The following is a 22,486-nucleotide window of genomic DNA, read 5'->3' on the forward strand; positions in this document are numbered from 1 at the left end:
GGTCATTCATTGCACGGTGTCTTCGCAGGAAGCGCCACAGAGGACGCAGGGTGGTCGTTAGGCCCATGTCATGGGGAGAAGGTGATGTTCCAAGCAGGGGCCTCTGGGCTCTGCAGTGGCATGTGGCTGCCCGGTCCTGGCTCTGCGGGGTTCCCCCACGGACCAGTGGCGCTCACAGCTCGAGGTGGTCTCCCCACCTCTGCAAGCCTGAGTAGAAATGTGATCTTTCATCAGGAGACGCGTTTACTCGTTTTAAGTAGGTGGGCTTCACTTTAAAGGGAACAGCCCCACGTGGTCTATGGAGCGGGGTGAGCGGAGAGCGTTCTCACGCCCGTCGGCTGGGGTGCATCCTTGCTGCAGGCATCGCATGAGCCTGCGGCCTGTGAGGGGAGCAGCGCCTACCATGTTCCGTAGGCAGGACAGTGAGGCCGAGGGCCCGCTCAGCCTCCTGAGTTGACACTGGGAGCTTACCGTGTCTGCCACTCTGGCCGGGCCCGGACACTGAGTGCGCCGGAGCGTGTCTGGGTGGCCGTGGCCTGTGTGAGGCTGTGGTTGGCGAGGGGGTGTCAGCTTCCGAAGCTCATGCTGCTTTCCTACGTGTCCGAGCAGCCCCGTTGGCTTCTTTCCAAGGGAAGGTCCCAGAGCACATGAAGTGGAGCTCCTGCGTGAGTTGCGTGTATGTTTTCTGGAAACAACTGCCACGTGAAGTGGCACTGGCCTCTGCTGGTCTGGATATGTGTGAACCAGGCTGGGCAGTGCGCGGCCCTCCAGTTCCCCATCTCTGCGTGCCGACCCCGGACTGCCAGGCTCTACCTGTACGGGCCCACCCTGCGTGCGGGAGTCTGCCTCCCGCCAGTGTCTGGTGAAGGCGGCCGGTTCTGCTGCACAAGCTTCGTGGCTCCGTGTAGATGTGGCTGGCGGTCATGGCACTGTCCCTCGTTTCCCCCTTCAGCCCTCTTCCCACCCTGTCCGAGGAGCTCTCACCAGGGTCACTGACCCCGATCAGGTAGACTTTGGGATCCAAAGCAAGACCTGGCGACTGTGGGTCACCTGCACAGGATCTGGCTCTGCTGAGCCTTTCCCCTCTGGTGCTGATAGGTCATGTCAGCTGGTGCAGGTGGCCTTCCTGGGGGAGCACTTTGCCTGGCATTTTCTGAGGGTTTATGGGGGCAGGTGTTGATTCAGGGCTCATTTTTTGGTGGGGTTGCTTAGTGCACAGGTGAAGGAACTATGAAACGTGCTACTGACTTTGCTGACTTCCTGTCCCCTGACCGATCCATGAACCTCTGGAGCTTCTCCAAAAGAACTTTGTCAGACCTGGCCCAAAACTAGTGATTTTCTGTTGGCTCTGGAGACTCAGGGGACCTGACCTCTCCCACTGTCCTTTCTGCCCAGGAGGTGAACTTGCTGGTGATGGCAGTGTGTCTTCCTGACTCTGCTCTGCCACGAGCCGTGTATCGCAGGGTTCCTGCTGCCCTTCACCACGTCGCCCAAGGGACAGGCCATTGTACCTGGGGGCCACATCCACCCTTCCTGCCATGCCGGTGGCCTGAGCTCTGGGATGATGCACCCTCACTCTCACCAAAGGCAGCCCTGGGCTTTGCTTGTTCCTGCAGGAGACATTGACGGGGCCCGTGGTGGCCCCCAGGACTTGGACGAGATGGCCACTCTGCAGCAGACGGCCGTGGGGCTCAGGCGGTGATTGTTGGCAGCTGGGTGGTCCGCACTGGCTCAGGGCCAGACCCCTTCCTGCCAATGCTCTGTGGCACCTGGGGTGCGCCCTGGAGGCCATGGTGGACAGTGACCCAGCAAGGGTGTCGCGGGCCGGCCACGCTCCTGGTGCTGACGGTGGCACACGGAGGGGCCGCATCCGTGCGATGCCTGCTGCCAGCCTGTCTGACGTGCGGGAAACCGCCTCATTCAGGGCCGTCCTGTCAGGTCAGCGTTGCATCTGGTCTTCTTAGCCGGGATGCGGCTGACGCGCTGGGATCAGACATGCCCCTCAGTAATTCGATCCTGGTCTGCGGCCAGTCTGGCGGACGCCTGTCGCCTTGCACGGGTGCGGAGTCTCTCCTGTGACCAGGACGCTTGGGATCTCATCTCTGAGTTACTCCCACGTGGCAGCCTGCTCCTAAAACTCTGTGGTCTCTCATTGTTTCAGTGATCTGAGCTTTTTTTTTTTTTTAAAGATTTTATTTATTTATTTGACAGAGATCACAAGTGGGCAGAGAGGCAGGCAGAGAGAGACAGGGAGAGAGGAGGAAGCAGGCTCCCTGCAGAGCAGAGTCCGATGTGGGGCTCGATCCCAGCACCCTGGAATCATGACCTGAGCTGAAGGCAGAGGCTTCACCCACTGAGACACCCATGTGCCCCTGATCTGGGCGCTTTTGCCTTGACTCACTTTAAACTTGGGAATACGTTTATTTTGTGTGTCTTGGCTTTTGCTGGTCTCAGGGTTTTTCCCTCTGAGTCGCGGCATTCTTCCAGACTGGCTGCCTTCCCGCTCTCCCCTGAGGTGCCTGTCACAGCTACCTGGGAGCAGTGTTTATTTTTGGGTTTTGTCTGTGGCACCTGTCAGATGTCATCGTGACAGCAGCTGTGGTCGCAGCCGCTTGGGGACGAAGTCACACTGGTGGGTGGGGGCGGCAGGGGGCAGACCATGTGCTCAGGAAGGGCCCCTGCGCCTGTCCCCGCAGCTGCAGAGCGTCGCGTCTGTGGGCTGGGTTCTGGGGTAGCGGCGGACAGGAGGGAGCATGTGCGGGAGGCGTCCCGCAGCCCGTCGGCTGGCGACCTGGGGAAGAGCTCACAGTGAAACTCTGGTCTCGTGTGGGAGAGAGATGCGGTCAGCTCTGCTGAGGAAAATGGCATCCCTGTCCTCAGTGCAGAGCGGGGAGAAGGAGCTGCGTGGTCACCACAGGCATCACCGTGTCGCCCGTGTCAGCTGGGGCCGGGTGGGACCCTGGCCTGGCACCGAGTCCTAGCATTGCAGTGCCAGGACGCCGGAGCCCAGAGACTGGGGTTCTAAACCTGTCTGGCTGGTGCCAAGACCACAGACCCTCTGATAGAACAGTGGCAGAGTGGGGACCGGGACCCTGCCTGTTCACCTGCGGCCTTTCGGAGAACAGTGTCACGGCGTTGCTACAGAGTCATGGCTGAGTAGCCGAATGACAGGCAGATCCTGTCCTCCTCAGCGCGCTGCTTCCTGCTGCGGTGGGGCTGGTCTTCGCCAGCAGGCGATGTCCTGCCGGCCGGGGGGCTCACGGCTGTGCCTCACGCAGTCTGTGTCTTCGCAGGAACCTTCCAGAACAGCGCTCAGGCTTCTGGCATGTCTTGGACGGCACTGCTTTTCCCCTGAGCTCGGGGCAGCGGGTGAGGTTTGTCTGGAAGCTCCGAATCCCAGTTCCCATCCTGGAGGGTGTCGGGAGAGCCGGCCTTGGGCGCGGAGGCTCCGGGCTCCCGTCTGCTGCGCGTGGCACCCTGCGCCCAGGACGTTCATCTCTGCAGAGTGCCGGCACGGGTGGCTGAGCGTGTCTCCCCTGCGCCCATCCTCTTGTCCTCTCCCAGTGCCTGCCCAGACCCCAGCATCACATGTGAGCTGCCAGGACGTTCTGGCAAATGACATGCATGCGACCAAGTAGGAGCGTCTGCTGTCACACACTCCCCGCCCCCAGCACGATGACATGTTTCTGCCCCCGTTCCCAGAGCGGGCCATGCTGGGCAGCTCCGGGCTCTGGCACCGGCTACCACGTCCCCATGCTTGAAGCAGGCCTGCTCAGGCTGCCAGAACCCTGCGGGTGCCCCAAGCCCACAGCCCCTCACCCAGGCTCCCATCTGCCTCTGTCCCTTCTGGCAGCAAGCTGGGCATGAACCGAGTCCCCTGGTGATCGACACTGAGGCTGTTTCAGCCATCCGCCATTATAGGCAACAACACGACAAATGCCCTTTAATGAATTTTATTTGGGGGGCTCCTGTGTGTATCAGTTTGTTAAGTATCTGACTCTTGGTTTCAGCTCAGTTCGTGATCTCAGAGTCGTGGGGTCGAGCCTTGGGTCGGGCTCTGCACCCAGCGGGGTCTGCCTGAGATTCTTCCTCCCTCTTTCTCTGCCCCCTTTCCCCCAACTCACACATGCACACTTTCTTGCATTCTTTCTCTAAAACAGATCTTTATTTGTATTTCTATTTTTTTTTAAAGATTTTATTTATTTATTTGAGAGAGAGAGCGCAAGTGGAGTGAGGGACAGAGGGAGAAGCAGACTCCGTGCTGAGCAGGGAGCCTGATGCAGGACTCGATCCCGGGATTCTAGGATCATGACCTGAGCTGAAGGCAGACGCTTCTCCGACTGAGCCACCCATCACCCCATAAATAAATCTTCTTTTAAAAAAATAGGTCTGTTCAAGTCCTTTGACTTTTTTTTTTTTTTTTTAAGATTTTACTTATTTTTTTGACAGATCACAAGTAGGCAGAGAGGCAGGCAGAGAGAGAGGAGGAAGCAGGCTCCCTGCTGAGCAGACAGCCCGATGTGGGTCTCGATCCCAGGACCCCGGGATCATGACCTGGACCGAAGGCAGAGGCTTTAACCCATTGAGCCACCCAGGTGCCCCAAGTCCTTTGACTTTTTAAGAAATTGGATTGTCTTTTTGTTGAATTTTAAGAGTTCTTTTTAAGTGTAAATACTGTACTGTTGTTGGATAATTTACAAGTATTTTCTCCGTCTCCATGAGTTGTGTTTTTACTTCTTTTTAAAGGATTTTATTTATTTATTTACTTACTTATTTACTCACTTACTTAGAGGGAGAGCATGCCCAAGTGGGGAGCAGAGGGAGAAGCAGGCTCCCCGCTGAGCAGGGAGCCCAACACGGGGCTCGATCCCAGGACCCCAGGATCACTGACCTGAGCCAAAGGTGGACGCTTCACTGACTGGGCCCCCCAGGTGCCCCTCTTTTTACTTTCTTAAGAGATGGTGGGTTTTATTTTGTTGTTGTTGTTGTTTTTTAAGATTTTATTTATTTATTTGACAGAGATCACAAGTAGGAGAGATGCAGGCATAGAGAGAGAGAAGACGAAGCAGGCTCCCTGCCGAAGCAGAGAGCCCGATGTGGGACTCGATCCCAGGACCCTGGGATCATGACCTGAGCTGAAAGCGGAGGCTTTAACCCACTGAGCCACCCAGGCGTCCCAGAGATGGTGTTTTTTGAAGCACAAGAGAATCTTTAGTTTTGATAGGGTCTATAATTTATTCATTTATTTTTGGTTGCTCGTGCTTATCTAAGAAACCATTGGCTAATCCAAGGACATGGATGTTTACATTTTTGTTTTCTTCTAAGAGTTTTATAGTTTTAAGCTCTTACATACAGATTTTTGATTAATTTTGAGTTCAGTTTTAGACGGGGTTTGACAGAATTGTCTAACCTCATTCTTTGCATGTCAGTATTCATTTGTCACTGATGCATGTATTAGAAACGATAGTCTTGCCCTCACTGAGTTGTCTTGCCACCCTTGTTTAGAATCAACTGACTGCGAATCTGTAGGGTTATTACTGAATTTTAAATTCTATTCCGTTGACCTGTACGTCTGCCCTTATGCCGGTGCCACAGTTTTGATGATTGTTTCTTTGTAGTAAGTTTTGAAATTTTTGTTCTTTTTTTCCCCCTCCTTTCTTTTATGTTAAATAACAGTTTTCTAGTGTAGTATTTTATTTATTTTTATTATTATTTTTAAGAGTTTTAAGATTTTTTTCTTTTTTTTAGAGTGAGAGAGAGAGCATGCCAGGGAGGGGCAGAGGGAGAGAGAGCATCTCCAGCAGATTCCCTGCGAGTGTGGAGCCCAAGTGGGGCTCAATCCCAGGACCCTGAGGTCATGCTGTGAACTGAAATCAAGAGTTAGGCACTTCTTTTTTTTTTTTTTAGGAGATTTTATTTATTTGACAGATAGAGATCACAAGTAGGCAGAGGCAGAGAGGCAGGCGGAGAGAGAGGGAAGCAGGCTCCCCGCTGAACAGGGAGCCTGATGTAAGACCCCAGGGCCATGACCTGAGCCTAAGGCAGAGGCTCTAACCCACCGAGCTACCCAGGTCCCAACCGGTTGAGGCACCCAGGCACCCTGGATAGTATTTTAATTGTCTCATCTTTTTTTTTTTTTAAACTATATTTTTTGGTTATTGTCTTAATGTTTTCTCTGGGATTACAATCTGTTTCATGTTTCAGATCAATACGACTTAATTTTAATGTGTACCCGGAATTGGCTTTTATATGATAATTTCTGTTCTCTGTTCCTGGGGTATAGTTGTTTTAAATTAAATAGGAGAGAAAGAGTTAACACAAGGTACACTTACCCTGTCTTATATTTATCTTCACCAGCACACTCTAGTTCTTCACATGGATTCAAGTTGCTATCTAGCGTCCTTTCATTTCAGTCTGAAGAACTTTCTCTAGTTTCTTGCAGGGGTTATGTAAGAAAAGATAGGCTTGTTAGGGATGAATTCTCTCAGGGTTTTGTTGTTGTTGTTTGTTTTTTAAATCTGCAGTACTCAATTTTTCCTTCATCTTTGAAGGATAGTGTTGCCTGATACAGAATTCTTTGCTGATGTGCCTTCCTGTCATCCTTTGACTACTCCGCCCGCTGCTTTCTAGCCTGCATGGCTCGCTCCTTCCTTTTTTTTTTTTTTTTTTTTCATTCCTTTTTTTTTCTCTCTCTTTCTTTCAAGATTTTATTTATGTATTTGAGAGAGAAAAAGGGAGAACATGAGAGGGGAGCAGGGGTGCACAGAGGGAGAGGGAGAAGCAGTCTCCCCGCTGAGTAGGGAGCCCCACATGGGGTCATGACCTGAGCCAAAGGTGGATGCTTCACCAGCTGAGCCACCCAGGCACCCTGGCCCATGTGCTCTCTCAGGCCAGATCCGCTGTTACCCTGTTGAGGAGCTCTCCTGTGTGAGAAGTTGCTTTTCATCCTACTTCAAAGATTCTTTCTTTGTCTTTAGCTTTTTTGACAGTTTGATTTTGATCATCTAGGTCTTGATCTCTTTGAATTTATCCTGCTTGGCATTCATTGGGCTTCGTGAATGTATGTTTTCAGTCATTTTTTTTTTTTCAGTCATTTTTTTTAAAAAAGATTTTATTTATTTATTTGACAGACAGAGATCACAAGTAGGCAGAGCAGCAGGCAGAGAGAGAGAGGAGGAAACAGGCTCCATGCTGAGCAGAGAGCCCGATGCGGGGCTCGATCCCAGGACCCTGGGATCATGACCTGAGCTGAAGGCAGAGGCTTTAACCCACTGAGCCACCCAGGCGCCGCTCAGTCATTTTTTTCATATATTCTTTCTACCCTTTCACTTTCCTTTCTGTGGCTCGGTTGTGTGCATTGTGCCTAGTGTGTCCCTCATGTCTCTGAGGCTCTGTTCATTTTTTCTGTTCCTCAGATGGAGTAATCTCATTTGTCTGAACTTCTGATTTCCCGATTTCTTTCTTCTCACTGCTGTGATTTACTTTTGAGACCCTCATTTAGAACTTCTGCTTCAGTTTTTTTACCCAGTTGCTTTTAAATTCCAGAATTTATATTTGGTTCTTCTAAAAAAAGTAGTGTCTCTTGCTTTATTGATACTCTTCATGAGATGCTATTCTCTTACTTTCTTTTAGTTATTTACACATGGTTTTCTTTAGTTTTTTGAGTATATTTACAATAGCTGATTTATAGACTTTCTACCAAGTCCAGAGCTAGACTTCCTTGGGGACAGATTTTATTGTTTGCTTTTGTTTCATGTGTATGGGCTATCTTTTCTTATTTTAGGGACTCTTGTCATTTTTTGTTGAAAATTAGCATTTTAAATAACAACGTGGCAACTCTGGAACTCAGATTCTCCCTTTTCCTCATGGTTTGTTGCTGTTGGTACTTGATGTGATTGTTCTTGGTTTGATGACTCCTCTGAATTAATTTTCCAAAGTCTGTATTCTTTATTGTGTGTGGTCAGTGAAGTCTCTACTTGGTGAACTTAGTGATCAGCAAATGATTGGACAGACTTTGTTTAAACACCTAGAACCAGTGAATTTCTCTCCTAAGGGACTCCACGTACGTATTAGGGCCTGCCTTTAACACTTAGCCTGGCAGTTGAAAATTTTGCCTTAGCCTCCACTTGCGTATGCTGAATCTCAAAGTTGGCCAGTGATGAGAGGTTAGGACCTCACCGAAGGGCTTTTTCTAAACCTACTCATGGTCTGCACATTCATGTGTCCCAAGTTTTCAAAATCTCCATGGACGTTATATTCCACAACTTTTTCTTTTATTTGCCTCAGCTGTTATTCACTATTTCAGTCAGCTGTGAAGTTAAAATACTTGCCTCTAATTGTTTTCAACAAACACTTCATGGGGATAAAGGCTTTTCTGAGTCCATTTAAAAATAGCCTAACAAGTGGGGTCTTCTAGGGAGCCATCCCACAGCTCAAGTAATCAGTTCTTTGGGAATGAAGCTTTGAAAGAGCTCTAGGTTCTTTGTGCTCTCTCTTATGGCTGCCAGGCTGTACTGGGAATGTGGATTACCAAGGGGCTAGAGAGTGAGAATGGATCTAGGGGTAAGTTAAAATGTCATAAAGCTTGTTTTTCATGAATAAATGCTCTCTGGGTTCCTGCAAACCTTTGGTTAGTTTCCAAAGTTCAGAAAAAGTACATATTGACAGTTTTTGCCAATGTTCTTGTTGCTTTTTTGAAAGAGCTTTTTTGAAGGTGTTACTCTACTATTTTCATTTTTGGATCAGGAATTTCTTGGGTAGCTTTTTGTTTTCCTGGTGTTTCTTGCTTTCTTTTTTAACTTGTAAAAAATAGTATCCTTTCATCGTAATATCCAAATCACCCAGACTCACTAGTACAGTGTATTTGTCTAGAATCGCTTGTCCTGAAGTCCTGTCACCTCTGATTACAGTCTGGACCAGTTGTGTTTCAGTTCTGCTGTATAGCTCCCATCCTGGAGCTTCCATTCACTGTACTTCTAGATTAAATTCAGTGTTTTGGATCCCTTTTGGATCTTCCTTTCACACCCAGTTTTATTAAGATATAATTGACTTATAACACTGTATTAGCTTTGGGGTATAACATAAGACTTTGATATCTGTATTGCAGAATGGTCCCCATGGTAGGATTTGTTACACTTGTGACTGTACGGAGAGTTTTGTGTGTGTGCGATGAGAGTGTCGGAGTTCTTCTTTCTTAGCAGCTTCTGCATGCATGGTACCATGTTGTGAGCTGCTGTCACCATGCTGTGCAGGAGGTCTAGGGCCCCACTGACCTTCTTAATGGGCGTTTGTGCCTTTGGCCTTCTTCTCCCCAGGTCTTCCTCTGGTTTGTTTTTTTCCCTCATTTTGTTGGGCTTTTGCCTCAAGGAACTTTTTCAAGGTACGTTGTAAGTAAGGGATTCTTGAATGTCTTAAATTGTAGTTATTTTAAACTTCCCCATATTTCATGGTTTGGGTGTGAATGCAAATCTAACTTCAAAAAAACTCTCCCCTTAGCAGATCGAAGGCATTGCCTGTTTGTCGTCCTGTGTCCGGTGTTTCTAGAGATCTCTTCTGTTCAGGTTCTTGTGAGTAAACTTTTATCCCTGGTCTTTGGAATTTTTAGGGCCGTAGTTCGGATTCTTGGTGTTCTGAGCGCATGCGCTTGTGTGCATCATGTTTCGGTCCTTCTGCACAGCTCTTGGTGTGCTTTTGTCCGAAGGCACGTTTTCCTCCACTCGGGAGTGTTGTCTTGCTGGATGGTTTCCTGCCACCCTCCCCACCCTCTCTGCCCGGATTGGTCCTTGTCTCTATCTTCATGTTTTTTGACTTTGTTTTCCAGTCTTTTTTATGTTTTGAGATTCTGTTTTAGCCTCTGTGTATTTAATTCTAAGTGGTGTGTGTATGTGATTGTTCTATTTTCATATTTCATTTTAGTTCCATAGTCACACCTCTCACACCTCCCTGAGGATATATACTGGAAATAGTTTAGAATTTCCTTTTTTCCTATTCATCCTGTAGTCTTTTTTTTTTTTAAGTCTTTGTTTTTTAATGTTGCTGGTTTAAGGATGCCTTTCTTTCTTTTTTTTTAATAAAGAGAGAGCACAAGTAGGCAGAGAGGCAGGTAGAGAGGCAGGTTGAGAGAGGGGGGGAAGCAGGCTCCCTGCTAAGCAGAGAGCCTGATGTGGGGCTCGATCCCAGGGCCCTGAGATCATGACCTAAGCTGAAGGCAGAGGCTTAACCCACCGAGCCACCCAGGTGCCCCAAGAATGCCTTTCTTAATTCCCTGGTAGTTTTTTTTTTTTTTTTTTTTTAATTAAAAAATACATCTTCTCATTCTTTTGAGTAGGGGATGGTATTGATGGTTTCTCCATTATGTATCTGAGGTCTGCTACTCTATGGCTGCTGAGAGCTGAGGGGTCGACTGGCTATCCTTACTTACAGCACATGGGGCCGACCGCCTGCGCAGTCCCCTCAGACTGCTGATCGGTGTCTCTGGAGCACAGCCCCCATCGGTCTGTACCACAGTGGGATCCTGTCCCTTCTGACGGGACTGCGATAGCTGTCTCAGGACTGACCCTGAGAGGCTCTGCTCCCGTCCTCCTTACCTGCCGACTGCCAGCCGGAAGCCCCTTGCAGCTGAGGCTCTCAGATGCAGACCAGCAGACCCTTCACCCGGCCCTGTTCTTTTCCTGGTCTTCTCATTTCCTCTTCCTCCTTCCTCCCTTGCATTGTCTGGGGGCGGTTTTCTCTTTGTGCCTTGTTCCTGTCGTTTCTGTGGGTCACAGAGGCGGGGACACACACGATCACCCTTACCAGCGTGACATCTAGAACTGGAAGCGTCTCCTGTCTGTGGGTCCCCTTTGGTGCTCTGGCTCATCCCCTGTTGTGCAAGCCTTGCAGTGTGAGAAGCTTGCCCAAATTTGGAAATTACCGTGTTATGTAAAGTTGGCTGGGAGGATTTTATTAAAGTGAGCTTGCTCCTGGGGCGCCTCCACTGCACATCGAAGTTCATGGTCAGGGACACCATCTGGGAGTGTGCCAGGCTGCTGTTGAGTTGGCCATGGGATGCCGAGTAAGCCAGTTGGGCCCATGTCTTTGCAGAGCCAGCCAAGTGAACGGGACACCCGCAGAGGTGGGGTGAGGGGGCAGCTGTGCCCACAGGACACCCCTGCCCCGGGTTTGGGCACAGTGTGGGCCGTGGGTCACTCCACTCCATAGGAGCTCTTTTGTCCCTGCCCGCTCAGTCCAGGAGGAGCTCCTGCTGTCTTGCCAGAGAGCCGCCTGAGGGTGCGGACTCCAGAGCCGCAGCCCTCCTTGGCCCGTCTTCCACGGGAGGGCATTTGCAGTGCAGTTAGGCTGCGGGAGCTAAGCTCCAGTCCTCCGGAACTTGGAGAGTTTCTGCTCAGTGCCATACGAGCTTTCAGTGAGCACTTACCAAGCCATGTGGGAGGGTCGTCTCCAAACAAAAGCAGATGGAGGCCCCCCGCCATAGGCCTGAGTTCTCCCTTCCAGTGTCTGTTCGGGTAATGCACGCATTTTGCAGACGCTGTCATGAAAAGATTCTGCAGTACAGACGCACGTTTTAGAGTTTACAAAGAATTGAAATGGCGTAGCGATGAGTTCTGCGTTCTTTCCTCTTCCAGTTACTGACCCTGACGGACCTCCAGGTGTTCACGAGCTTTGGACGCTGCCAGCCAGGGTCCCAGCAGGGCCCAGTGTGGTTGTGGAGACAGATGACGGGGAAGAGGGGAGAGACTGTCCAGGACAAGTGTCCCCAGTGAGAGGATGGGGAACTGAGAGGCTGGGTTTTTCAAGAACAAGGGTGGAGGGCACAGTGGCTCTCGGCTGGAGACCGGGCAGGCATGTGGGGGTTCGGCCCTCCTGGGCATCCTCCGGGGCTGTCCTGCTGACAGGGCCTGACAGCAAGATGGGGATAGGAGGCACCCCCACACCTGCACCAGCCATGCTTGCTTTCCGCCATGGGCATTGGTCTCCCCTTTGGAGAAGGGATTTCCTTGGAAAACCAGCAGTTTTCCGTGCGTCGTCATTGCGCATATTGAAACAGAACTTCCAGTAACATTCTCTTGAAGGAGTTGGCAGTGTGCGGGCTGCTCCCGTGCTGCTGGGTGGGTGGGACGCTCTTTGTCCAGAATGCCCGTGGGCCCCCAGGACGGCCTTGCCTCCTGCTCCTCTGTGGTCTGCAGCCAGGTTCTGCTCGGGAATGTGCCGGGCGCCACTGTCCCAGCAGAGTGACTCCCTTCTGCTCGGTTCCAGGTCTCGGTGGCCCTGAGCAGCAGCTCCATCCGGGTGGCTGTGCTGGAGGAGGATGGGGAGCACGTCCTCATGGAAGGGAAGTTCACGCACAAGGTCAACACTGAGAGCTCCCTGTGGAGCTTGGAGCCTGGCAAGTGCGTCCTGGTGAGTGTGGGTGTCGGTGCTGGAGCTCAGGGAGGGGGTAGGGGCCGCACCACTGCGAGGCCTGGATTCTTGCTGTCCGGGGCATAGCTCGGGGGCGCCCTTGCTGGCCTTGGCCCCGTGGGGCCCCAGCAGGTGGTTCTCTGGAGTGGAGCTCATGTTAAGGTGAAGTGCCTGGTCCTCCGTCCTTGCCCCCCATGGTGGCCACACGTGGTGACCACAGCAGAGCTCCTGTGGGGTCACCCCCAGAGCGTGGCTGTGCCTGTATGGGATGCCCCCTCTGTCCCAGAGGCTTCCGCTCGCCTGCGACCTGGTTACATCTGAGGCAGAACCAAATGAGTGAAAAATTGGAAGGCAGATCGAATTTCACGGACGTCCTCCCGGAGGGTGCGGAGCCGGCAGGTTCACACAGACAGCTCATTTGACAGGGGGGCTCAGCGGTTCGCGTCCCTGAGGCTGGAGAAGCCAAGCAGAGAGCTCTAGTGCTCCCGTTCCAGGTGTCCTCGGTGGCCCCGTGCCCTCCTTAGGGCCTCACGTGCAGTCTGCTGAGAGGGTTTAGTTCGTCAGGGACAGACCAGGTCAGGTCCATGACAGAACCTCAGGATTTCACACAGACCCACTCCTCACATGCGCTGGAAGCAGGGAAGGGAAGTTTCAGTTTCACGTTCACGGGCCGGGCGCCCGTGGGGAAGGGTCTGCTGTGCAGGGGTGCTGGGGAGTGCTCACAGAGCCCTCTGCGTGATGAGGACACCAGGTCATGGGCACAGGCCAAGTCCACCTGCTCTTGTTCTCAACCTTGCTTTGTGCCCAGCCCTGCCCTCTGTGCCCCTGCTTTTCTCTGGGGGAGTGGGACAGTCGTCGTCCTGGGGCTCTGCCCCTCTCGCCATCACGCCACGCTTCCGTGTCCCCCGGTACACCTGAACTGTTCCCATGTTCCGGCCCTGTGGCTAGTCGTATCTCTGGGCCCTCCCAGCTGCACAGTGCTTGCACAGGCCTGTGGGAGGTAAAGTCAGGGTCTCCTCAGCGCCGCACCCCAGCCTCCCAGCAGCCGAAGGCTCAGCCCATCCTAGTAGAGCTACGAGAGTTGAGATCCAGGGTGCTGCTGCCCGCGGACAGGGCGGGGTGGCTCCTGGGCAGCGCCCCCGAGGGAGGCCCAGGGGCACCCGGTTGCTGTGCGCCCACGAGGAGCACGTCCAGGAAGCCAGCAGCACGTGGTCTGCTGTGACACCACTGCCAGGATGTGTGAAGCAGCAGCCCTGCACACATGGGCTGGCCGCACGCTCGCTGGTGCTTGAGGCCCCTGGCTGCTGCCCTGGTGGCCGTCAGGGTCGCCGCCCGCATACTGTCTGTTACTGCTGTGGGATCTCTGAGCTCGTCTGGTCCAGCCTTCGGCTGGTAGAGATGACTTGTGACTTTGTCACGGCCGTGTTGCCATTTTCTGCGTTTTGTGTGCGAGCGCCTGGACACAGCTGTGGCTCGTGGCAGACGGTGAGCTCCTTGTCACCCCGCTGCCACTTCTGAGCACACTTGGGGCCTGTTTAACTTCCCAGAAGCTCGTCTCACAGATGGGGACACGGATGCACCACAGGGTTGTGACTCGCCCGAGGCAGAGCCTGACCCCTTCCCCAGAGCCCACCTGCTTCCTCCCCCTCTCTGCCTCCGGCTGTGGCTGCAGGGCACCCTGGAGGGGGTCGGGGGAGCGCATGTGCGGCCGAGGGAGGCCTTCCTCCCGTCTGCCTACATGGTGTCCTGCTGCCACTGGCCTTCCTAGTTTGCGAGTTCAGCCAGGTGGAGCTGGCCGCGGGCAGAGGCCACTTGGCACTGCCCATGAAGGTGACTTCTGGGAATGTTCCCCGCTGACCCCTGCTGGCAGGGTCCGTGTGGGAGCCCTTGGGTGCACGGGCGCTGGACGGATTCCTTCCTGCAGGCCCCGGAGCAGCCTGGCTGTCAGCAGCTTGCACTGCGTGTGCAAGGGCCTCACCACTTGCCCGTGCTCCCCCCGAGCTTGCCCGTCGGCACAGCCCCGGCAGAGCCGGTATGCTCTGCCCGTGGGAGGTGGGGCTTCTCCCTGCCTCCCCTCTTGACCATGGGCCATATTCCGGGCTTTGTGGCTCATTTGTTGGTGGTGTTTGGGGTCGCATATCTGAGATGATACCACAGCTGAGCAAGCATGTTGCTCTGACACGTGAAGACCCTCACTGCTTTTGCTGCCAGGAGCATGTGCAACGTCCCTGAGGCCTCGGGGGCGGGCAGTGGAGCTGCCACACCTGCCGCAAACCTCAGCTACACTTGGCACTGCCTGGCTTTGTAGTCCCGTCAGCCACATGGGAGCTCTATTCCTGACCATTAGGATGAGGTTGAGAGCCTTGGTTGGTCCGTCCGCTGACATCTCTAGGTTGCTGACGGTTCAGGGCCAGGCCCTGTGATGGGCACCAGGTCTGCTGAGGAACATGGCAAGGGCCAAGGGCTGTAGCGGGCTGCAGCGAGCTCCAGTGTCCTCGCCAGAGCCTGGAATCTGCGAATGGGACCTTACGAGAGAACAAGAGGGAGGCTGGGGACAGAGGAGGGCATGCAGGAGGACTGGCATGAAGACAGGCAGACGCTGGGGAGATGCAGCCGCCCCCTATACCTGGAGACCTCGGGAGGGAGCCCAGCTCTGCAACACCTCGTTGTTGGACTTCCGCCCTCTGGACTCAGAGAATACAGGGCCCCAAGGGGCAAGACTGCCTTGAGGGCCGCGTGGACCACGAAGGGTGACCCAGAGTCTGTGGCACCCGTGCCTCTGACCTCCCAGCGGGCGAGGCCCTCCTCCCCGAGTGGATGCTCATCAGACACGACCGGCAGGCTTCCCAAGCAGGCAGGGGTGGCAGCTAAAACCGGATGACAGCTCTTGCCTCCCTCCCTCCCACACTCAGGAATGTTAAACGAGGCTCCTTGCCTCTCAGGCAGGCTCCTTTCTCGGCTCGGAGACGTGGAGTCAGCGCCTCCCCCGTGCCATGCTGTCCCAGAGGCGCCCCGGCGCCCTGTCCTTGTTTTCCCCCAGGTGGTGCCGGTGGCCCCCTCTGCTAGGGCGGGTCCCTGCCCGGCTTAGCGCTCGCCGAGCGTGTGTCTTCCGTGGACCCCAAGTGTGTGCGTGCAGGCTGTGCCCCCACATTCTCAGATGACTTAGGTCGTCCCCTCAAGTTCGGTTCTCGGCAGCGGAGCTACAGGCTCACCGTAGTCTTTGGCCATGTGCCAGCAGATATGCTCCTACACCCGTGTGTGGGGCCGCCAGTTCCTGCGCAACTCTAACTTACCATGGCTGGGCTGCCCACACTCCTTCCTCTGTCTCACTCGGTCTCCTGGTGAGAAGTGCTGTCCTGTCGCTTGTCTCCTCGGCGGCCAGCAAGGTCACAGAGCGTGCATCATCCGTTCCGGCTGTGGGCTTGGGGACCTCTGCGTTTTGGTGAGCGCTGGAAGCCTGGAAACCTGTCCACCTAAAGGCCTTTGACGCTCGGGATTGTCAACACCATGGCGCTTCCCAATCAGCTGTTCAGGAAAACACCGGGAAACAGGCACGCGGAAGGATGGCGGCATCTTCGGGCATGGAACCATGAACCAGCACCACAGCAGCGCGCCCCTTCCTGCCTGCGACTGTGGCCGCTTGGTGGCGCGGACAGACCGCGGGGATAGCCCGGTTAAGTGCAAGCAGCGGGGTGTGGGGGGGGCAGGGGGGTGGCAGGGTACCTGGTGTGCGCAGTGGGGGAGGGGAGCATGATGACACGGTGGTGCAGGACTCCTTTCAGGGTGAGGATGGTGTTCTGAAGCAGACAGGGGCGGTGTTTGCCCCATACCGAGCAGGACTCCTTTCAGGGTGAGGATGGTGTTCTGAAGCAGACAGGGGCGGTGTTTGCCCCATACCGAGCACTCAGCGCACTGAATTGTTTGTGTCGGAACCATCAGCTGGTTTCATATCGAAATGTGGTGTTTTTAAAGGTCATGCTGGGCTTCTCTTGGGTTTTGTTGGGTTTATGAAGGGCCCGTGCAGGTAGCAGGGCCCAGGAGCTCCTTTGTTTGCAGAGTCGGACTGCCCTGCAATGTGGTTCTCCATCCATGTGGAAGGGCCGGCAGTGGGGCTCCTGGCAGTGCGGGGCTGACCCCTGCCGTGGCCTTGGGAGGTGGGGCTGATGGCCAAGGAGCAGCTCTGCCCTTAGCCGTGCACGGTCAGGCATGTGAGGTGCTAAGTCCGGGGTGTGTGCAGTGCCCTCTACAGAAGTGATGACAGGGGACCTGCAGGTGGGAAGAGCCTGAGGGTCTCTGTCCCCCAGAGGGAGAGCGGCCTGGAAGCGCCTCGGAGTGCCGTCCAGGAACAGCAGGAACAATGAGGCCTCTCCCCTGGAAGGTTCTCATGCATTGGAACCCAGATCTGTATTCGGTGGAGGGGGGCTGCATTCTCGACTCTGGGGTCTCAGAGGTCTGGGTCAGGTCCCCGCACACAAACTGGGGAGCAGAGTCCGGGAGAAGCGGCTAAACGGAGCATCTGCAAATCCAGTCTACCCCAGACGCCGGCCATGGCGTTGGCAGGGAGCAGTCCCTCGTCTCTGAGCCCACGGCCTCATCCTCCCATCTTCACGCCCCACACCTGCTGGGGTACTCGGCACGGGAGAGGCTTATTCCATTCTCAGACATTGACACCCTGCTGTTACCCGGACACCCTCTCATTGTGTGGCCTGCCCTGCCTCTGTGCCTGCACCCCGAGTCCTTCTGCAGGACTGGGATGGAGCCCTGCTTTGGTGGCCAGGGCCGGATGTTCCGGGGGGCTGGGCTCAGGCACATGGCGTTCTCACAGCCATCCCTGATAGGGGCCAGTTCTGGGCCTGTGGTGTCACAGTTGTCCTCTGGCCAAGAACCCTCCTCTCCTTGGCGTGCTGCTCTGAGTGACAGCTAACCCGGGGCAGGCCTGTCTTACCTGCCCTACCTCCCAGCCTTCAGGGTGTGATTGGGGGTTTTGTGCTTTTGGAGACTACGTGGACAGTGGGCCGCCTACCAGCCCATTCTTGGCCCCTGAGGAGCTCTGCTACCAGCCCACAGGGAAGTGTGCTGTCTGGGTCCTGCCCGTGCGCTACTCTGGCTTTGGGGTTGTGCTGGAAGCACAGGAGGTCCTTGGGGATGTCGTGGGTGAGCCAGAAGGACAAGGGAAAAGGATGTGGATGGAGGCCCCTGTCCCTGGCGGTGTAGGGAGGCCGGGGTAGGGGCCAGGCTGGGGTCCCGGCGGCAGAGCAGGTGCGGGGTGCTCACACCCACGGGTCCTCCGCCTCTGGGAGAACCTGGGGTGGGGGGCGACGAGAGCCTCCCCCACATGGAGCGCTGTGTGCCCGCATGTCCCAGGTGAGCTTGAGCAAGGTGGGCGAGTACTGGTGGAGCGCTGTCCTGGAGGGCGAGGAGCACATCGACATCGACAAGATCAACAAGGAGCGCTCCATGGCCACGGTGGACGAGGAGGAGCACGCCGTGCTGGACAGGCTCACCTTCGACTACCACCAAAAGCTGCAGGGCAAGCCGCAGAGCCATGAGCTGGTGAGGGGCGTGTGGGTGGGGGCTCTGGGGGCCGCTGGGCGGGGGGCGGGGGGTCCTACCGCGGGGTCCTTGCCGGGGCTGTGGGGCGGGGTGCCGTTTCCACTGTGCTCCAGAGCCCGAGGGGGCGGGGCTGGGACACGCAGCTGGGCCACACAGAAGTGGGACCACGCATGGGAGGCCGGCTCTCTGGGGTTGGGGCGGGGGTGTGTGGGGGTGCTCAGATAGCCCCTCCCTGAGCCCAGGGAGGACCCTCCGCAGAGTTGTGGGGAGCCAGGCCCAGCCTTGCCGCAGGGCCCACGGGAAGAAAGAAAGCATCCTTCTGAGTCCCTTTGCAACGTTGGAGGAGGGGCAGGAGGGGTCCGCGTGGGCAGAGGTCGTCCACACCATGCACAGGCAGAGGTCCACAGCGCATAGCATGTGCCGGGGGCAGAATGCAGGTGGGCCGGGCGCGCTTGCTCTTCCTTGTGTGGCCGCTGAGGCGAGGAAGGGTCGCTTCCCTCCGGCTTGTGTGCGCTTCTCAGCGTGATGGGCAGTGGCGAGGGCCCGTGTCGCGGGGGCGGGGTTCCTTGTTCGTTCCACCTGTGTGGACACAGGGCCCCCATGCCACTCAGGATTGAGGTGTCCTCACTGTTCCTCCCGGTGTTGCTCCTGCCGCCCTTTCCTCAGGGCCCCCATGCAGACAGCCTCGTTCCCGCGGCGGTCACTCAGGGAGTGCAATTGCACGCCGGTCGGTCAGGGCTGGCTGGGTCATGGACTCCAGCGCCCCCGAGAGGAGCATCAGGTGCTGGTACCAGCTCGTGTCCAAGGTGGCCAGGTGGCTCGGGCACCAGGGCTGCGGCCCCAATCCCACAGTCCTCCTCAGGACTGCTGCCTCAGTCCTCCTGCCCCGAGTCTCCGAACCTTCCCCTGGTCAGGCTCCCTGACCACCTGGGCCTACAGGGCTGGAGGGGCCGAGGTGGCCTGTATCTCCCACTGTCGCAGCCAAGCTTGCAGGTGGGGGCTTTGCCCTCGTGGGCATTGGAAACTGCCTTGGGCCGTTATGGGACTGCTGCCTGTGGCCACCGGAAGAAAGCCCTGTGAGTTCGGGGCCATGGAGGGGCCCCGAGCACCGCCGCCTGCAAGTGGCCAGGCTCCCAGGCCCACATACGCCTGCGTGGGGAGCAGGAGGCTCTCACCGACGGTCCCAGGGACAGACACCCGATGGGGACGTATCTGAAGAAGAGCTTTAGCAGTGCTGCCATCTCACAGACAGGTCTCTGTGCCTCGAGTCGGAAGGGGGCCCCACGAAGACTTGACGTGTGCCAGGGGCAGTGTGCGGCCCGGGGGCACGTGCATGCCGGGCACTCCGAGCCCACACGGGGGAGCCGGGGCTGCTGTGCCCCTCGGCCAGGTGACCCACTCTCGAATGGCTGGCACCAGCACTGCCGTCCAGGCTTCCTCTGGGCTCAGCAGGGATTTCGGGAGGGTATGTGCACACGTGGACCGTCCTCACATGTGGCTGTGAGGGATGCATCGTGTGGGGAGCGGGTTCGGACTACGAGCATGAAGGCAGGAGCACTGGGCTAGGAGCTGGTGGTGAGGGAGCCAGATCTGGGAAGCATATGGCCATGGACGTTTGAACTGGAGGGAAGCAGGTCCCTGGGAGAAGTAGGAAATTTGGGGGCAGGGGGTCAGCAGGACTGGCTGGTGGCTCCCGAGGAGACAGGGCCTGGGGATGCAGTGGGGGGGGTAGCGGGAGTTGGACGACCCTGGGTGGCCCCAGTACACAGTCCTCACCAGCGGTCAGGGCTCACGTGGGGCTCCTGTCCAGAGAGTGGCTGGCGGGGAAGGGGCTTGGAAGGGGGCGGCAGGAGCTGGAGAGGAGGGATGGTTGGGCCTGTGAGGGGCTGGGGTGCTTTCCAGGCCCTCGGTGTGGTTATGCACCCCAGGTCGGCAGAGATCCGTTAACCTTGGGACGTGTCGGCCATGCTCGTGGCTGCACCACTGAGCTTAATGCCGAGGGAGAGGGGGTATGGGCAGGAGGGACGGCAGATCCTTGTGTGGAGGATGGGAGCGAGTCCCGTTCTGGGCCGTGCGTTAACCTCTGTGTCTGTTTTCTATTTGTAGAAAGTCCATGAGATGCTGAAGAAGGGCTGGGATGCTGAAGGCTCCCCCTTCCGAGGCCAGCGATTCGACCCGGCCATGTTCAACATCTCCCCGGGGGCCGTGCAGTTCTAGTGCCCAGAGGAAAGGGAGCGCGCCCCGGGCTCCCTCCTGCCAGGGACTTGCTGGCGGGTTTGCCCTCGCCGTCGTTCCTTTCCAGGGTGGACCCGCGGTGCCCGGCGCTGCATCTCTGGACTGTTGGGAGCAGCAGGGGGCCAGCGGGACGCCGGCCACCCGCTCTCCTCTGGCTGCTGTGCGCACGCTCTGCTTGCTTTCCTTGTGCTGAGGGCTGGGCGTGGGTGCCAGGCCAGCTGCTGACCTGCAGGGGGTGGGGGGGCGCCCTGGCCGTGACCTCTTCCTGCACCTGTGCGCGTGTGGTGTCGCTTGGCGTTTGTATGCGTCCGCTGCCTGCTCAGCCCCGTCGCAGAGCAGCAGAAGGTGGGTCCTGGTCGCTGCTTCTGAACGTGGGGACACAGCCCCGAGTGGCCACAGGCACAGCAGGAACTGTTCTCCACGTCTTCTTGTGGGACCCGGTTCTTGTCATAGAGCCAACCGGGTGTCCTCGGGAGAGCAGAGCGCGGTGCCCCTTCTCCTGTGTCTGCTGTGCCCCTGCTCTTCCAGCTGGGACCGCGGCGTGTTGGGCTATCGGCCAGCGCGTCTCCCGGGGCCTCCCCTCGTGGCTCTGTCCTTCCGGCTGACAGGGACTCCTTTCTGGGTGATGGTACTTTTGGGAACAGCCCCCATCACCCGAGTAGGTGGGAACTGGCTCGTCAGTCCTGTGGGGGCAGGTATGTGGCTCGCGGAGGCCAGAAATGGGTGGGGATTCCTGAATGCCTCCTTCCCAATATCCCTGGGAAGCCTCGGGTGGCTCTGGTGCCGTTAAGGGAAGTGCAGACACCAGGTCGCTGGGGGGGAGCATTTTCGGGGATGCGGAGCCCTGTCTCCTGTAGTTGGCTCTGTGGCCAGTCGTGGAGCTGCTGAGACTCGTCCTCGAGGCCTCTGGGATGTGCACGCCTGTCCCATGTCACCAGCGCCTTGTGTGAGAACTGTTCTGGGTGGTCTCAGGCCTTGGACCACGCCGTGAGGGTCTTCTGGCATGACGAGGTGCGGCATACGCCCGCACCCCAGCTACTTGGGAGACTGGGGAGCCGTGGACTCTGTGGTCCCTTGTCTTCCCCTGTCTGACATTATAGTCAGTGTTGGTTTCTGCCCATATTGCCTGTCGTGACAGTGGCTCCCCGGCGTCTGGGAGTGGTGGGCTGGGCCGAGGTGCTGGTCCACATGGCGGAGGGCGGGCTGTTCTCACGGGTGTCCTCTGACCCTTGCTGCCGGCCTGGGCCCTGGAGCCGGTGCAGCCTGCGTGTTTTCTCTCTCCAGACGCGGCCACCGCCGATCGGCCACTGAGCTCCGTCAGCCGAGGTCCACGGAGAGCAGGGTGCCCGTCTGCGAAGTCCCTCTCCAGTGTCGGTTTGCAATAAATCTGTGTTTAAGCACCGTGGTGTCCGTGTGTGTCATTTGCTGCCGAGACTTCTGTGTGTGTGTGCATGTGGATGTTTCTGGAACTCCAGCCATGAGGTCCCCGGCTCCATACAAACCAGACCCCAGAGTGGGGGATTTCTGTGTCTTTTGAACATCACTTGTCTCTGACGTGTGATTTTCAGGAGATCAGAGGTTTTGATCTAGAAAAAAGGATTGCGGCTGCAGAGCTCACAGGGGTTTCCAGCAGGTCCTGAAAACCCAAGATGAGCACAGGGTCCCGAAGCCTCCACCAGAGGACCCCTCCTTCCGCGCCCCGTGGAACAGCGCTGGCCCCGCTGTGCTGGGCGCTCTCATCTGCCTGCACCCTGGCGGGCTCCGTGGGATCATGTTGCCCCTGTCCCTGGGGACTGTGCTCAGTGGGCAGGACCTGGCAGTGCTTCTTGAATGAACGGAGGGAGGATGCATGGTTCATTAGCACACAGATGTCCAGGACTAGGCATAACCCACCAGGGACGAGTGGCCCCATCTTTGAACAGTTTGCTCCCAAGTGTGTAGGAGGGTGAACAGTACATGTTCCGTGTGGAAGAAATATGTCTGGGAAGTGGCAACCTCTGTGCCAAGGTGCCCACATGTGTGCCTGGGACTGACTGCCTAGGGACAGACCCGAGGCCACCGACCCGGGTCTGCTCCACGTGCAGGCTGGCGCTTACATGGACGTGGCTGGGCGCTCGTCCCAGCTTCTGGAACCATCGGCCCCCACCCCGCTGTCTGCTCAAGCCTGGTGGTCTTCTCGCTTGCTCCGACTCTTTGCACCTGGCCTGCCGTCAGACATCAGCTTGCTGCGGGGCCTCAGATCTAACCAGGCCTCGGCCACCGAGTGCCAAGCTGGGTGCCGCCTCATGTCCTCTCCCGC

The 22,486-nt window shown here is 56.4% G+C and overlaps 1 protein-coding gene across 1 annotated transcript in view; it reads left to right on the top strand.

The window, feature by feature from the left end:
* Positions 1 to 21,587, top strand: part of NUDCD3 (NudC domain containing 3) — a 60,041-nt gene extending 38,454 nt beyond the window's left edge. Inside the window, exons 4-6 of the mRNA XM_044245749.1 lie at positions 12,256 to 12,399; positions 17,764 to 17,952; positions 20,059 to 21,587. Of these exons, the coding sequence (XP_044101684.1) occupies positions 12,256 to 12,399; positions 17,764 to 17,952; positions 20,059 to 20,169 (444 nt within the window). The 3' untranslated portion in view covers positions 20,170 to 21,587. The remainder of the gene's footprint in view (positions 1 to 12,255; positions 12,400 to 17,763; positions 17,953 to 20,058) is intronic.
* Positions 21,588 to 22,486: the final 899 nt, after the last annotated feature.

The sequence above is a fragment of the Neovison vison genome, chromosome 4 (assembly GCF_020171115.1).
Source record: "Neovison vison isolate M4711 chromosome 4, ASM_NN_V1, whole genome shotgun sequence".
Taxonomy (NCBI): Eukaryota; Metazoa; Chordata; class Mammalia; order Carnivora; family Mustelidae; genus Neogale; species Neogale vison.